The sequence below is a fragment of the Chlamydotis macqueenii genome, chromosome Z (genome assembly GCF_036417535.1).
Source record: "Chlamydotis macqueenii isolate bChlMac1 chromosome Z, bChlMac1.mat, whole genome shotgun sequence".
Taxonomy (NCBI): Eukaryota; Metazoa; Chordata; class Aves; order Otidiformes; family Otididae; genus Chlamydotis; species Chlamydotis macqueenii.
This window is the reverse complement of record NC_141593.1, coordinates 24,264,173-24,278,884: the sequence shown is the minus strand read 5'-3', so window position 1 is coordinate 24,278,884 and position 14,712 is coordinate 24,264,173. Positions and strand designations below refer to the sequence as shown.

Sequence of the window (14,712 nt, the reverse complement as noted above, 5' to 3'; positions counted from 1 at the left end):
TCCTTCTCCTTACGATAATGAAAAATGATATTTTATGTAAAAAATAAAAAATCACGTTGTATTTCTCTAATATTTCTATTTCCACTTATGGTCCAAATTCAAAGGAGATGATGCGATTTTTATCAGTCAACATGGAAAAAAAGACACTGTGCACAAATACTCACTGTAATGTTATCCAAGAGTTTGGCCATATGCTTAATAATTTCGCCATGGTGTGCTGGCTGGGTTTGCAGCAGCTTCTTAATGACAACAACACTTTCAGCAACCACAATTTCTGTTTAAGACAAAAGAAATTATTAATTTTAAGAGCATTTATGCAAAAGAAAAAGCCATAAATAATTGATTGTAAAAGATGTCATCAGCTTTCAAAATATGCTTTGCAGAACTGAATTCTAATTACTTGGTAACAAAGATGTAAACCACTCTACTAAGTAAAACAAGTTCAGCTTCCAGAATCAAGTTTTAAGCAGCAAAAAGAGGACACAGAAATGTTCTAAATGTAAAAACATCATCCTATCACATACTTCTTTTGAAACTGCCTTTTAGTAAAGCTGCACTTCATATTTTTCCTTCTCAAACTGAGGAACAGCATGAAAAAAAATCTGCTTTTCATTTAAATTATGCATATTCATAAGTAATCCACTGTCTGCATTAAAATCACAAATGCTTGCTTAATTTTCAAAGAAATATACAACACTAAAAGTAACAGCTCATTCATAAACAAGATAAATATCTAAACACTTCCCTTGAACTTTTTCACCTTCTAAATAGTCTCTCCCAGGCCTCTAACCTAACCTCTGGCACATTCAAATCAAGCTTCTAAATAGCAAGCTGTTGTAAGATTTATGCCAAAGTCATGCACTGGAATGCTTAACTACTGTAACAAGTAACATTCACAGCCTGATCAACTTGTATGAAATCCATTCAATTTCTGAAGCTGAAAAAAACCCACTGGTGCACAGGTAAGCCTCCATGCAAGTGTAAACCCATGCTGTAAGGAAAGTTGAAGGAAAGCCAAACACAGCCAAAGTTGAAACCAAACCAAAGACTACTGTAAGAGTTAAACGTAATTCTATTTTTCATTTATACTACAAAAAGGGAGTAACTATCAATGTTTAAAACAAAGAAAAAGCCTAATGACCATTTGTCAACCATCACAGAAGTATTCCTACATTTCAAGAATTAATCTGACACATGGACCATTCATTCAGCAATCACGCAAGCTGAACTTTCAAAAGAATGGTATAGGGAAAAGATCTCTTAATTTTTTACTTTTTTTTTTTTAAAGCAAATTTATTTATGAAAAACGGCTTTTCAAAAGTTCCAAGTATGCATCATTATGTCAGAAGCCTCCGAAATGTTTAAAATTTAGCCTGCAGCTTTTTGTGTCATCTTTTATTTGACATGACATCTCAATCATTTTTCTAGACTAATTTCTTGAAGCAAGGTTAACATGTCTGCTTCACATATCTCAAGGTCTTGCACAACCCTACAGATCAATTTCATTTAGATTGTGTTTTGCCAGATATCAAAATAAGAAGACAATTCTCAAAATTTTAAAATTACTATTTGGATATTTAGAGTGGGGGACACTGTAATGACAACCTTCACCACTGAGTGCTTCGTGATACTACTTAACAAGGAGAATGGTTGAGCAAAATAAAACTGTACCCAAAAAACGGAGTGAACATGAAGTCATTACTAAAAACACCTGTTGACAACATAGAACTGATTATGATAAAATGAAGTGCAGTAGATGAAGTGTCACTATAGGAACTACTTTAATACAACCTGTGGAAGCAAATTTAGAGAACTGAATCAGAATTGTAAGCAAATAAACTTATGGTTCCTTTTACATAAGTCTAGATACCCAAAAAGAAAGTACAAACAAAGCTAAATGGATTTGTATTAGAATAAGAAATGACATAGTCCAGAAAAAAAGAAAGGCTCTTTGGGGCTTGCTTTGTGCACACAAAGAATCCTCAACACAAGCGTGAAATAAAAGACACAAAGACAAAAAGAAAACAAAAGAGGGAGATAAAATTGGCATTCTGAATGAGGTAGTCGGAAAATTTTAAAATGTAACTCTTCTAGAATTGTCAAAGTGCATACAAGGCAAAAATAAATGAACACAAGAATTTCAAAACAGAGTGTAAATTATACCTAAAGGTCATAAAAAGTAAATCAAATTCTTAGAACAAAGACTAAATATCACAGAAAATCTAATCAGGAATGCCTTTATCAATAAATAAGACTACAAGAGGTATCAGCCACTTCAATTTTCACAACTTATAGTAAAAATGTCAGTATAATGTTCACTGCTAGTTTTCTTCAAACAATTTTGAAGCTAGATGGAAAAGACTACTCTGAGTAGGATAATCTCTGAAGACCCCAGAGCATGACAACTTCTCAAAAATCTAAAATCTATTCAGTCATACAATCTTCCATTTTGCCAAATAATGATGTATGTAAAAAACTAACAATGTAGTGGACAATAACTTGAGGGGACCGTATTACAGACTTTTTCATAATTGAGGATTTGGCCACATTATAACAAAACTCAGAAACTAAGACCTCAGCAAGAAGATTACCAAAGAACATTCAAAAACTGCATTCTGAAACACTATATTTGATATTGTTGATGTTGAGTCAAATTTTCTTTCACTTATATTAACCAATACTTGGAGAAACTAAAACACACAATTGAAGACTGATTTATCAACAGTCTATAATTTGTATAATCACCACTTCTAAAAGTAGTAAAACTGCATCAACTGTTTTTGAAGGCATATACCAACTGAATCTCATAGATTAAGTGCACCCTCAGCAAATTTGCAGATGACACCAAGCTGAATGGTGCAGTTGACACGCCTGAGGGATGGGATGTCATTCAGAGGGACCCGCACAAACTCAGCCAGTGGGCTCAAGTGAACCTCATGAGGTTCAACAAGCGCAAGTGTAAGGTCCTGTACATGGGTCGGGGCAACCCCTAGTATCAATACAGGCTGGGAGATGAAGGGATTGAAAATAGCCCTGCAGAAGACTTGGGGGTACTGGTGGATGAAAAGCTGGACATGAGCTGGGAATACGTGCTTACAGCACAGGAAGTCAACTGCATGCTGGGCTGGATCAAAAGAAGTGTAGCCAGCAGGTCAAGGGAGGTGATTCTGCCCCTCTTCTCTGCTTTTGTGAAATCCCACCTGAAGAGCTGCGTCCAGCTCTTGAGTCCTCAATACAGGAAAGACATGGACTTGTTGGAGCAGGATTAGAAGAGGGCCATGAAGATGATCAGAGGGCTGGAACACCTCTCCTATAAGGACAGGCTGAGAGAGTTGGGGCTATTCAGCCTGGAGAAGAGAAGGCTCCAGGGAAAGCTTACAGCAGTCTCCCAATACCTAAAGGGGGCTTATAAGAAAGATGGGGACAGACATTTTAGTAGGGCTTGTAGTGATAGGACAAGGGGTAATGGTTTTAAACTAGAAGGAGGTAGATTTATATTGGATATAAGGAAGAAGTCTTTTTACAATGAGAGTAGTGAAAAACTGGAACAGGTTGCCCAGAGAGGTGGTGGATGCCCCATTCCTGGAAACATTCAAGGCCAGGTTGGGCAGGGCCCCGAGCAACTTGGTCTGGTTGCAGATGTCCCTGCTCCTTGCAGGGGGGTTGGACTAGATGAACTTTAAAGGTTCCTTCCAACCCAAACTATTCTGATTATCTGGGTTATTAGAAGGTTATGCAAATGGTCAAAACTAAAGTTAAAAGGCAATTGTTAGAGCTAAGTATCCAGGCAAACATTAAGTTTCTGCTTTTCAGAACTGCCTGAAGTCTAAACTTTTACCTGGTTAATTTTTCCACCCTAGTAATATAAATAACAGAACTCTGAAACCACATTAATACCTATAAACTCAACGCTCCAAGAAGCTGGTTTTCTTTTACATCATTCTAACAGTAATTCCAATAGATAGGTAGCAGTTACCTGACGTATTAACATTCCAGTGATTTTACAACTTGCCTGTTGAAATGTTTATAGATTGGTAGGAAAAAAAATTGTTTCACCTATATATCCTACAATTGTGTTTACATTCTCTATTATCCATAATCTGCAACTTTCAATAGAAAAATGAAAGTCATCCATCTGAGAAAAATCTACAGGATCTCTAATATATCCAGTACAGACAAAAGAGACTTTCTATAATCCCATCTGTCTCTTACATCTAAAACGACTTTTATGTCATTGTGGGGCCAGTGGTCAGTTGAAATTATCAAGGCAATTGCTTAAGGGAAATGCATCAGTCAAACATCAAATGTCACACTGAGGAGCCAAAATAACTTTTCTTTTTGTACTTCCTTCAGCAGATGAGGAAGGAAAATAATTCTCAGCCCTCAATATGGCCTCCAGAAACAAGGCTCTGGGGAAGTCGAGAACTGCTCTTTAAATTTTCTTTGTCTATTTATGAGTGCGTTGTTTAAGGTCAAATTTCCCCTACTCAGGGAAGCTGGGGGTGTAGGAAAAAAACCCAAACGTTTGAATCACAGAAGCATACATAGAAACTAGAAAGTTCAACGACGAGACACTCAAAGTTATCCCAGAGTTATCCCAGCTGGCCCTTATTGACTCCTAAAGAGCCTGTTTTGTGTAAGGACACTCCACTCTCAGCACCCAAGTTCCATGATGATTAATGGCACAGCTCCTGTGCCAGACACAGCCAAGGTATCTGGGCTGTTGGGCTGTATTTGCAGTAAAGGTTTTTCCAGAACAAGAGCACAGAATTAGAAGGTGATTTTGTCACAAGCTCCTTCTCCAGGATTGTATTTTGATTTCGTAGAATTAATTTGGTCACCTCTCCTCTGCACTCAAGTGAATTTCCCATAATGAGTAAACAGTACAGAGAAAGCAGAGCTGACTCTGCTTTCAGGGACCTCAGAACTTTCTGGACTCACCAGTTTGGGCTTCATGCTATGCAAAGATAGCAGAACTGCTTCCAGGCTTCAAAAAACCATGGAACAAGTAGGATGGTAAAAAGATTGTTTGCACACTTTAAGGGTGAAAGTTGGAGGAAAGCAAGATTAACCAAGACTCTTAAATCTATTCTCCTACACATGCTAAATCTTTTTTTTCCTCTCCCTTACCACGCCCAAAACTCTTCTTATGCTCAGTAAGCTGTGACTATCAGTAATTTCCTGCCACCTGAGGAAAGGTATCATGTAAATTATGCCATTGTATTCATTTCTTGAAAGAAGGAATAAAGACACTGCAGCTATGGTAAAACAATTTGCTAGCTGCCAGGTTTAAAAGATTCTCAATATATCCTTTGCAGTCTTTCAGAACAGTAAGCGCAAGAAGATAATGTTATTTGCTAGACAACTACTCAGAAACAGTCAAGAAAACTAATCTTGTTGAGACAGACCTTTGTATACATGCACATGCATATGTCTGTGTGTATATACACATATGGAATTAGTTTGAAGAAAATATTAAATTTAGAAGCTATGATAAAAGAAAAAAGCCTTTTCCTCTTACCTTGTTGCCTTCTTAGCAAAAAGAAAAACAAAGCACAAAATCAGAAAGTATTATTAAGTAACAAACTCAGTATTCTGAAGTGATAGCTTTATCATTTTAAGACAGGGGAAAAAAACGGGATTTGTACAAGCTCAAAAGAGCCTGCTGACCTAGAGGAAGACTGCCAGTAGATTTAAGCAGAATCAAAAACAACCTTTGAAGCTGGTATTTTTAATACAGTCATTGCTGAATGTAATAAAAAAGGTGCATTGTGAAGATATGGCCTCATAACACAATAAGGGAAGATATTTTAAACACAGTTGATAACCAGAGAAGCATAAAGGGACATAAGTCTGGAGCACCAGTGGATTAAAGTTACATATATTAAAACTATTAACCTACACACTGAGGTGTCTCAGGAATTTCTCATACAAGGTAAAGTGGAAGAAAAGGAGGACTTACAGTTTATAAAACAAAAAAGAGAAAGCTCTGAGTGTATGAGCGGGTCACAGGATGACTATGTGCTGCCAAAGTGAATCTCTAATAAAGGCCTTCTTAGGATTACCTTGAAAAATATGTCCAGTAGATACAGAGAGGAATTAATGCTGCTTTTCAAAGCCTAGAGGAGACATAATCTGTGTTCTTGGAACAATTCTAATTACTCCAGGCCATCCAAAAATCATGCTTTTCCTCTTTCCTGACATTATTATTTTTAACTACATCGTTCTTAACTCTATTTCCAATATTTAACCATATTCATGTACACTTTACATTATAGAATAATCTTCCGATTCTCTTATTGACTACTTCTGTGCAATATTAATCGGTAACTAGTAAGAATATACAATATTGTCAGGTATTGATTTACAGATCATATCCTATTTGACTTTATCTGCTTCTCATTGTGTTCCTTAGTGACTTACTGCTCCGTCTCATTATATAAAAATAACAGAAGGTTTAGATTACAAAATCAAGCCAAATTTGGGGCCATTTATCCTAAAACTACTTAATATGGTTTTTTTCAGTTAGGCATTGATGCACTGAAAAAAAACATTCTAAGCTTTCAGCACCCTCTACAGGCTAACTGCTTTGATACAACTAAACATACAGCAGTAAAACTACTGTCATCTATGATAACCACAACAGCACACTTTAACAATTATGGTGTTTTGAGAAAAAACAGGTAAACATGTAATTGCAGGCTACAAGGAATTAATTTCACTAACAGAAGAGAAAATAACTACTCAATGATTATAAGAGCTGTCTGAAGTACTTCAAATAAGAAGCACTGGAATCACTACTTTTATCCAGTCATGTCAGCTAAATTCTTATAAAAGTCAACTCCCACATACTTTTTAGGGTGACTTGTTCTGTGTGGTTCTCCTTAAAAAAAGGCTTCACATCATCAGCTACTCAAAAAAACCCAGAACATTTAGCTTACCATCCCTGTTGGACAGCAAACATACGAGGCCGTTAAGGCATGTGTCAGTCACTTCGGTGATGTTCGTTGCACATCTGCCTATAGCCTGAATTGTAGCTGCAGCAAACTGTTTATCTTGGCTTTTCACGTACGTCTAAGGAAACAGGATTTTCATTAGTCAATACATAAGTCTTGTCAACAAAACACTTACCACTTTATCCTAATAAGACAGACATACTGTATAATACATTCAATCTAGAAAGCTACATTGTGCATCAGAAGTTACACTTTTTTCACCTCACTGTCACTTTTAGAAGACATTTTCTTGCCAGCTTTGGTTACCCATGGCCATGCAAACCTCTGATTTCAAGAAAGCTTGGGGTAGGGGGCAATTACTCAAAACCAGGAATTAGTTTTTGTTCAAGGTGGGAGGAGCTGATGAGCTTTCTCTTCAGACAGGTTTCAGTTCATTTAACTAGGAGCATCTGTGAAACTATGAACAACCTACCTGCCTGAGAACCAGTACCTTTCAGAGAAATCCAGCCAGAGAACTGAAGCAATGAAAATAGATCTTAAGCAAAGAGGAAAGAAAGGACAGACACTGTTTCACAATATAGGCAGAACATCTTGCTGATACATATACAGATATCGGAGATAATACTATTTCATCAAAAGACTTACAGAAATGAGGCTTGGCAATAAATGCTAATGGCCAAATGTTGCCAAAATTACGACTCTATCATCTAGTGACTTAGAGTGTCAGTCAAGTTGGTAGAATTAGTTTTAAATAATTTTGAATTACTGAGTTTTCCTAGCAACTTTTTTTGTTTTCGGTAGCTGGAAGAAGAGTGAGAAACAAAACATTGAAGCTCCTTTGCACGTATAAAAAGCTCCATTATCCATTATGATATGAGACAGTTTAATTTCCATTCTGAGAATATTTTATCCTGGAAAAGACTTTAACTCAAAAAATTAAAGACTAGTAATCTAGAGGAAGCATCCAACAATGGCAATTGGCCAACAGAGAGTGTTTCATATAAAAAGAATAGACTTTTGCACAAACCTGAAATTCTCGAAGCAGAGTTGATATGTTGGCTTCATTTGCTAAATTTGTCAAGATTTCAAGCTACAAGAAAAAAAACCAGATATTCTATCAAAAGCTAAAATAAAATATTAAAAACAGTACCACATATACACTATATTTTTAACGTATGCAAAGAAAAGATAATACTAGTAAAAATACTGCCTAGAATTCAATTGGGTATACCAGATTTCAGTATAAACTGACAGCAGCATTGCACTCAGGAAGAATGTGCTCCTTTGAACATGCAACGTGTTCAAAGCAAGACTCTAGGTTTCAGTGATGCATCTTCTATGAGCTCTAGCTTTAGTGTTGCATTGCATATCAAATGGGCTTCAAATACTTTTGGTAGCATTATGTCCAGTGTTAAACAACAGGCTTTAGCATATAAGAACCATGTGACACTGTAAGAAGAAAAACAGAAATTACAACTGCAGCTGGGGAAAAATAAAGTGTCCATTATATTCAGATGAATTGCAACAGAAAACCTTTAAACTCAGAAAAGAAACAATTGCATCTATGAGACTCCTCAGACCTTAACCAACATCAACAATATCAGACTCTGAAAGGCCTCTTCTTTGTTCCTGGTGAACAAGATGATGATATACAACACTTAGAATATATTGCTACAATGCTATGCTTCCAGGCTGTTTTAACTTTGAAGAAGAAAAAATTCCAGTACAATGTGAATGAGGTAAATTGAATAAAAAGACAATTCTGTCTCTGTAAAGGGAAGTCATGCCTCAGAAATCTGTTGATATTTTTTGAGTTGGATGCATACAGAGAAGGATGCTTAATTGATTCAGTCCACCTGTACTTCAGAAGCAATTTGGTAAGACCTGTCACCAAAGGCTCTTAAAGATACTTATCTAGCATAGCATACAAAGCAAGTAGATAAATGAAAGAGAGGAATAGGCAGGACAAAAAAGACATTATTTTACAGCACCGGAAGGCTATCAATGGAAACCCACAAACATCTTTGTTGGTCTTTTGCTTTTCAGCATATTCATATATGAACTATGAAAGTAATGAGAAGACAAGTGACGAAGTTTTCAGAGAAATGAAGACAAAGGCTGACTAAGAAAAGCTACATAAAAACTTCAAATATTATGTGACTGGCTGATAAAATGGCAAAAAAAAATTCAACACAGATAAATGTAAAGTGAAGTTCATAACTGAAGGAAAACCTTAACCGTATAGAAAAATGATAGGCTCTGAGCTGATAACTACTAATTATAACTGAGATTTTTGTGATAAAAATAGATAACTCCATGAAAATACAAGCTTAAAGCTAAGCAGTTATCAAAAAAGAAAACTTGATGTTGGGAAAGAAACAGTGTAAGTGCAGCAGATGAATTCTAGGGTAGTCCTACATCTTACATACTGCCATAGGTCTTATCCTCCTATCTTAAAGCAGATAGGATAGAACTACAGGGGTAGGGGATGGAGAAAAGCACAAGATTTTCTTACATATGTAACAGTGTAGGTTGTCCTAAATTTTTCAGTAACCAAGAAAGAAATGAGACAACTAAAGGAAAAACCACAATTTCCACTTCTCCACTTCTTCACCATTGTATTATCAATTAATATGGGAATTTATAAGTAACAATTATTTCAGAAGTTACTTTTCCTGGGTAATACTAAGTCTTACTAGTATTCTCAACAGTTTTCATAATCATTAAATACAAGGAAGATATTTTTCCTCCAACTGCCTCAAATTTACTTAGATTTAATCTTGGCCTAATAAAAATATGACAAGTTGGGCAGAGCCATCTTGGACTGCACCACTCTGCACATGTAATGAAGGTGCAACATGAATCTAAAATGAAAATAAGAAAAAAAATAATGTTTCTTTAAGAAACCTGGACCTTCCATGCCTAAACACAAGTGCCTATGACAATCTAAAGCAAAACAAGAGAAAAGACACATAATGGTAGACAATTTTTTAGCTATTGTTTTGTCAAAGATTTCACATCCATTAAAGACTAAGAATAAATAAAACAAGAAGATGATAGCCTAAAATATGCATTGAGACGTGGCCTTGAGGAAAGTCTAAAGTACTTCTCATGTTGAATGCTGACTTCAGAGGGAATCTGGGACTTTAATACTGTCCCATTTTGTTCAGGGAAACATTTAAACTATTTTTAAGCCAAAGTATTAAAGACTGTGTAATGTCATTTATCTTCATTTGAGAAGATTCTTCCTCCCATGAAAATGGAAATAACTCTAAATGTTTGAATGGCTGGTTAGATAAAAATAGTGATGCTCTGTAACACTGAAAGATACCAAAAGCTGTAAAGGAAAAACTGCCCATCTGCCATCTACAACATGGTAACAAGAAAACTTTCAGATAGTGTGACAAGCCTGAAGGACACTTATGGACTTAGCTAAAAGCCACAGCTCTACACTTCTTAGTGAAAAAAAGGAACAGCACAGAATGATGTGTGTCTTATCAATGCAAGAAAATTTTACCTTCCTGTTGCAAACAGATTTGTCCAGAAGTATATAGAAAAAAATTGCTTTTAAACTCACCTTCAGTGTTTTGATCATTGTTGGGTCAGTTGATCTAACATAGAAACTCTTCAGATAAGGTTCAAACATGCCCTGAAAAGCAGAACATATTTAAGTATCTCACCTGTGTTTCATATAAAATGTGATTTAGAAAATTTTAAACAGGGTATACCTTTCTCTGAATTGACATAGTGGCAATATTTTGCAGAACAATATATTGCACCTCCCTAGAATTTGAAAATAAAAACAAGAGTTATTCTACAAAATTACAGATACACGGAATAATGCAACATTGCAAAGAAAGTCCAATTATATTTGAATCCAAAGTTAGTTACACATTTGACTTGGCACAAACATCAAAGGAAAAATTTTATTGCCAACTGCTACAAGTTCATCATCTGCCTCACAGGAAGACAAATGATGAAACTAGGCTCTCCTTTTTAAAAAAATCACTAAGCAAAAGAAATCACTGACACTAGTGCAATGGAGCAATGCTTCTTGTAGGCCTTGGATCTTTGTTTAAATCAAAAATTAATTTAAAACATCGTTATTCTTGGCATCTCCATAAACACCTCACAAAAATCTCACATTTTTTCCACCATTTTGAAACTTAAACATCTCAGGATGACACAGCTGAGAACAAAAACACAGGGGCTTTCTCTGTAGTGTGGAAATGACTGCATTAGTTATAAGACCAGCTAATCCCTGCACAACTAGCAAGAATTGCTATAACTCTTTTGGTCTTAAAAAATTTCAAATATTTCTCAAAAAGGGCCAGGGTCCCCTGTGACATAAAGAGTATACACTGGCAGGCATATGCATCTATTAAGAAGCATTGTCTATTAACAAAATAGACTTTGTCAAGATACAGACAACACAATTATGTAATACTCTAAACACAAAAATATTAAACATGTTTGGAGGATATTCTCATCATTAATGTATTAGTTTAAATGCCTCAGCAGGAGTGAGCAAAAAGAAACCTGGGTACTAGTCTAACACTGTTAAACTACAGAGCTTCTGCCACCAATAGCTTAAAAACTAAGTAATAATTTACATGCAATTTTTCTGAACCATGAATGCTCAAATTCTTTCATGATGCAAACCCCATCCTAATAGAGAAATCATCACATCCATTATCTACACTTATCCAAAACTGTCTCATAGCCCTGTGGTAATTACAGTTGTTGCTTACAAAGAAAAGTAATAATAGAGAAGTACTTAATATATTTTAAACCTATTTTTATGTAATTCTTACATAGGTACACAGAAATAGTCAGCTGCACATGATGAACCAAGACTGGAAATTGCTACGAAATGCTCTTCCAGGCACTCTCACCCTGACTAGATTATAGTGTATTTGACATTAATTTAAAGGCCATAGGCACATAACTTCAAGGGCAACCAGCAAAAGCTTATTTCAGAGTGGCTCTAATAACAGAAGTATTTCATGCAGACTGGTAACAGAGAACAGACCAGTCATTCAACATAGGAAAATCAGAACACTAGTGCAATTTTAGGCAGTAGTTGAGGTACAGGAAAGATATGATTTCTCCTTTGATGAAACCGGAGTCTAAATGATAAAGAATATGCAAAAATAGTCCTTTCAACTTCTCAGTTTAGTTCTATACATTACCTCTACATATGCCAAACTGCTTTAGCCATTTTACTTATCTTTGTATAAAGAGAATGTGAAGCATACTATATTAAAAAACCAAACACAGGAATAACAGTAATTAATTTTTATCTGAAATAAAAGCATGAATACTCTACCAAGTCCAATTTTACTTCTTTACTAACTTTTAAATTATAGAGACATTAGCCATAGGTGAGCTGCATTAGTTTACAGAGAAAGAGCTCTACAGTGACTGGACTTAAAAAAGTTAAAGCCAATCTAATCTTGTCAGATACAACAAAAATTTTTTTTTTTTTCAAACTTTTTGTCTGTTTGATGTAACCAACTTTCAAAAATTAATCATTTTCACAGTGAATATCCAGCAAAAATCACCATGTTTAGCTAGAAAGTTATTCTGAAAACATCTTAATATTGTGTCTCCTATCACTCCTTCCAGGTTTTCCATACAGATACATGGAAGTTAAAAATCTAAAAACTGACGGGAAAAAAAATTACACAGCAAATATTGGCATAATATGCAAAAACTATCGAACACAAAGAAGAGTATTATCAATATTATGAAACATAGAGCCAGTGAGATCCTTCATAGGAAAGTAGACAAGATCATACTGAAGATGATGAAGTCAAAATTAGATGTCCTGAATGAAACAGGAATTTGTTCTTTAAAAAAAGTTCAAGGATTAACAAAACATAGGAGATTCAGCCGCAAGTGGTGTTTTAACAAATATGTTTTGTAGTTTCTCTGTCAACAAGAAGTCTTCAATATAAAGCACAGAAAACTAAAATGCATATCTGAACACTTCTTTAGTGCCTAGCAAAACAGTAAGGAATTCCAATATATTTAAATTTACAATAGATTCTAATAATTTAAAAAATCAAGACACTAAGCAAACTAGTTAGTAGTGTCTCTATTTGTATGCTAACTAGGCAGCTGTGATTGTTCTCAGAATGAAAGTCATAAATAAGACACTGAATGATCACTGGATGTGATAATGAAAATGATAAAACTACTTTTAATGATCTGCATTTGATTTACGGAGTGAAAATAAGTATTACAGGAGAATTTTAAAATGAAACTCTAATAGTGCAATAGTTATATTTTTATAACTAAGACTAAACAAGTATGTACAAAAAACTCTCACAAAAAAGTAGATATAGCAATGTAAAGTATAGAATCAACTTACCTATTACTACGGAGTAAACGCACCAATGACTTAGAAACAATACCAGCTTCAGATTTTGGTGCCAAATGCCAGTAAAGCTGTGCAACTGCCATTACCACCTAAAAGAAAAACATTCAGAACAGCATGTTAACCTCCAATTGTCATACATATCTATCACATTTGCTTCAAACCTGCAAAACTACCAACTCACTCTTCCACGGAAAGCAAAGTGCATACCTGTGTTTCAAAATCAACAAAACACATTGGGAGAAAAACATCAGAAGAAAAATATTTTTATTTCTAAAATCAAAGCTAATTAAGTATCTCATTTCTCCTATTATTTATTGTATACTATAATAGACAGAAAGACAGAGGATGAGGGACAGAGAGAAAAAATGTAAATAATTCAAACTTTAAGCATACTAATGCATTAAGGCAGTATTGCTAATATCAGCTGTGCAAATTAGTAAGGAAACACTGTTGAAAACTTAGGCAAATTTTGTGCTTTTATTTTTATTTAATACAGGTTCAATACTACCTATTATTTAGTTTCCACTTAAAATCTTTCATTCTATTATTCTATTATGCAATCTGTAAAATTACAGCTGCCAATACTTGCAACTTCTAAAGTCTCAAATCCAACATAAAATAAAAATTACAGGGTTGTATACCAACAGCCTGGCTAGCAGAAAACTGAGATAAAAGCAACTTAAAACCCGTACTTTTTTTAAAAAAAAGTTTTCTCATAAGTAAAAGGAAAATTATGAACTTTATGCTAACGAATGAGTGATGTCATAACCTTCCCCACAACACTGTCATGGTCAAGTTTCTGTTCAAAACAAAACAAATCATGGAAAAGAGACTTCAAGTAAAGCCATTATTATAACACTTGACTTGGTATCTTAAATCTTAGTACAAATGAAACAAAAAAAACATTATTAAACAATAAAAAGTGATTAAAAATATCTGAAAAGAGGGAGTAACTGGAAGATCTGCAGCAATATACTACAGAGATCTTTTATCATTAACAAGAATCTAAGGTCAAAGAGAAAGCAATTAATTTAATTGCTGGTAAATTCTGCGAATGGTACAAAAATTAGTGTAATCGCAATACAAAGCATGATTTCACTCTACAAACTGCACTTAAACACCTCAGTTAATATCAGGAAGTTAAAGATCATAAATGTGAGAATCAATACTATATTTAAAAGATATAAAGAAAACTATTTATGGAATGTGGAACATAAGCAACTGAACCCGTTCTCAGTGCAGTGTGATGGCAAACATATCTAACGTACTTGTCCTTTGCCTGAGATGAGGAAATCTCAAATATATATTGAACAATGGTTTTAGCAAAAGACTGTGCTCTAACAGAATGATTATTGTAGAACTGTATTCGTT

At 34.8% G+C, this 14,712-nt stretch overlaps 1 protein-coding gene across 2 annotated transcripts in view; it reads right to left on the bottom strand.

The window, feature by feature from the left end:
• Positions 1-14,712, bottom strand: part of AP3B1 (adaptor related protein complex 3 subunit beta 1) — a 164,463-nt gene that overhangs the window by 86,238 nt on the left and 63,513 nt on the right. For both annotated transcript variants that reach the window (XR_015261512.1, XM_086771530.1), the window contains exons 9-14: positions 13,333-13,430; positions 10,685-10,739; positions 10,534-10,605; positions 7,984-8,046; positions 6,942-7,074; positions 165-274 (exon numbers count right to left, since the gene is read on the bottom strand). Coding sequence is in view for 1 of the 2 variants with exons in the window: in XM_086771530.1 (XP_086627656.1) it covers positions 165-274; positions 6,942-7,074; positions 7,984-8,046; positions 10,534-10,605; positions 10,685-10,739; positions 13,333-13,430 (531 nt within the window). In the remaining variant the exon portion in view is untranslated. The remainder of the gene's footprint in view (positions 1-164; positions 275-6,941; positions 7,075-7,983; positions 8,047-10,533; positions 10,606-10,684; positions 10,740-13,332; positions 13,431-14,712) is intronic.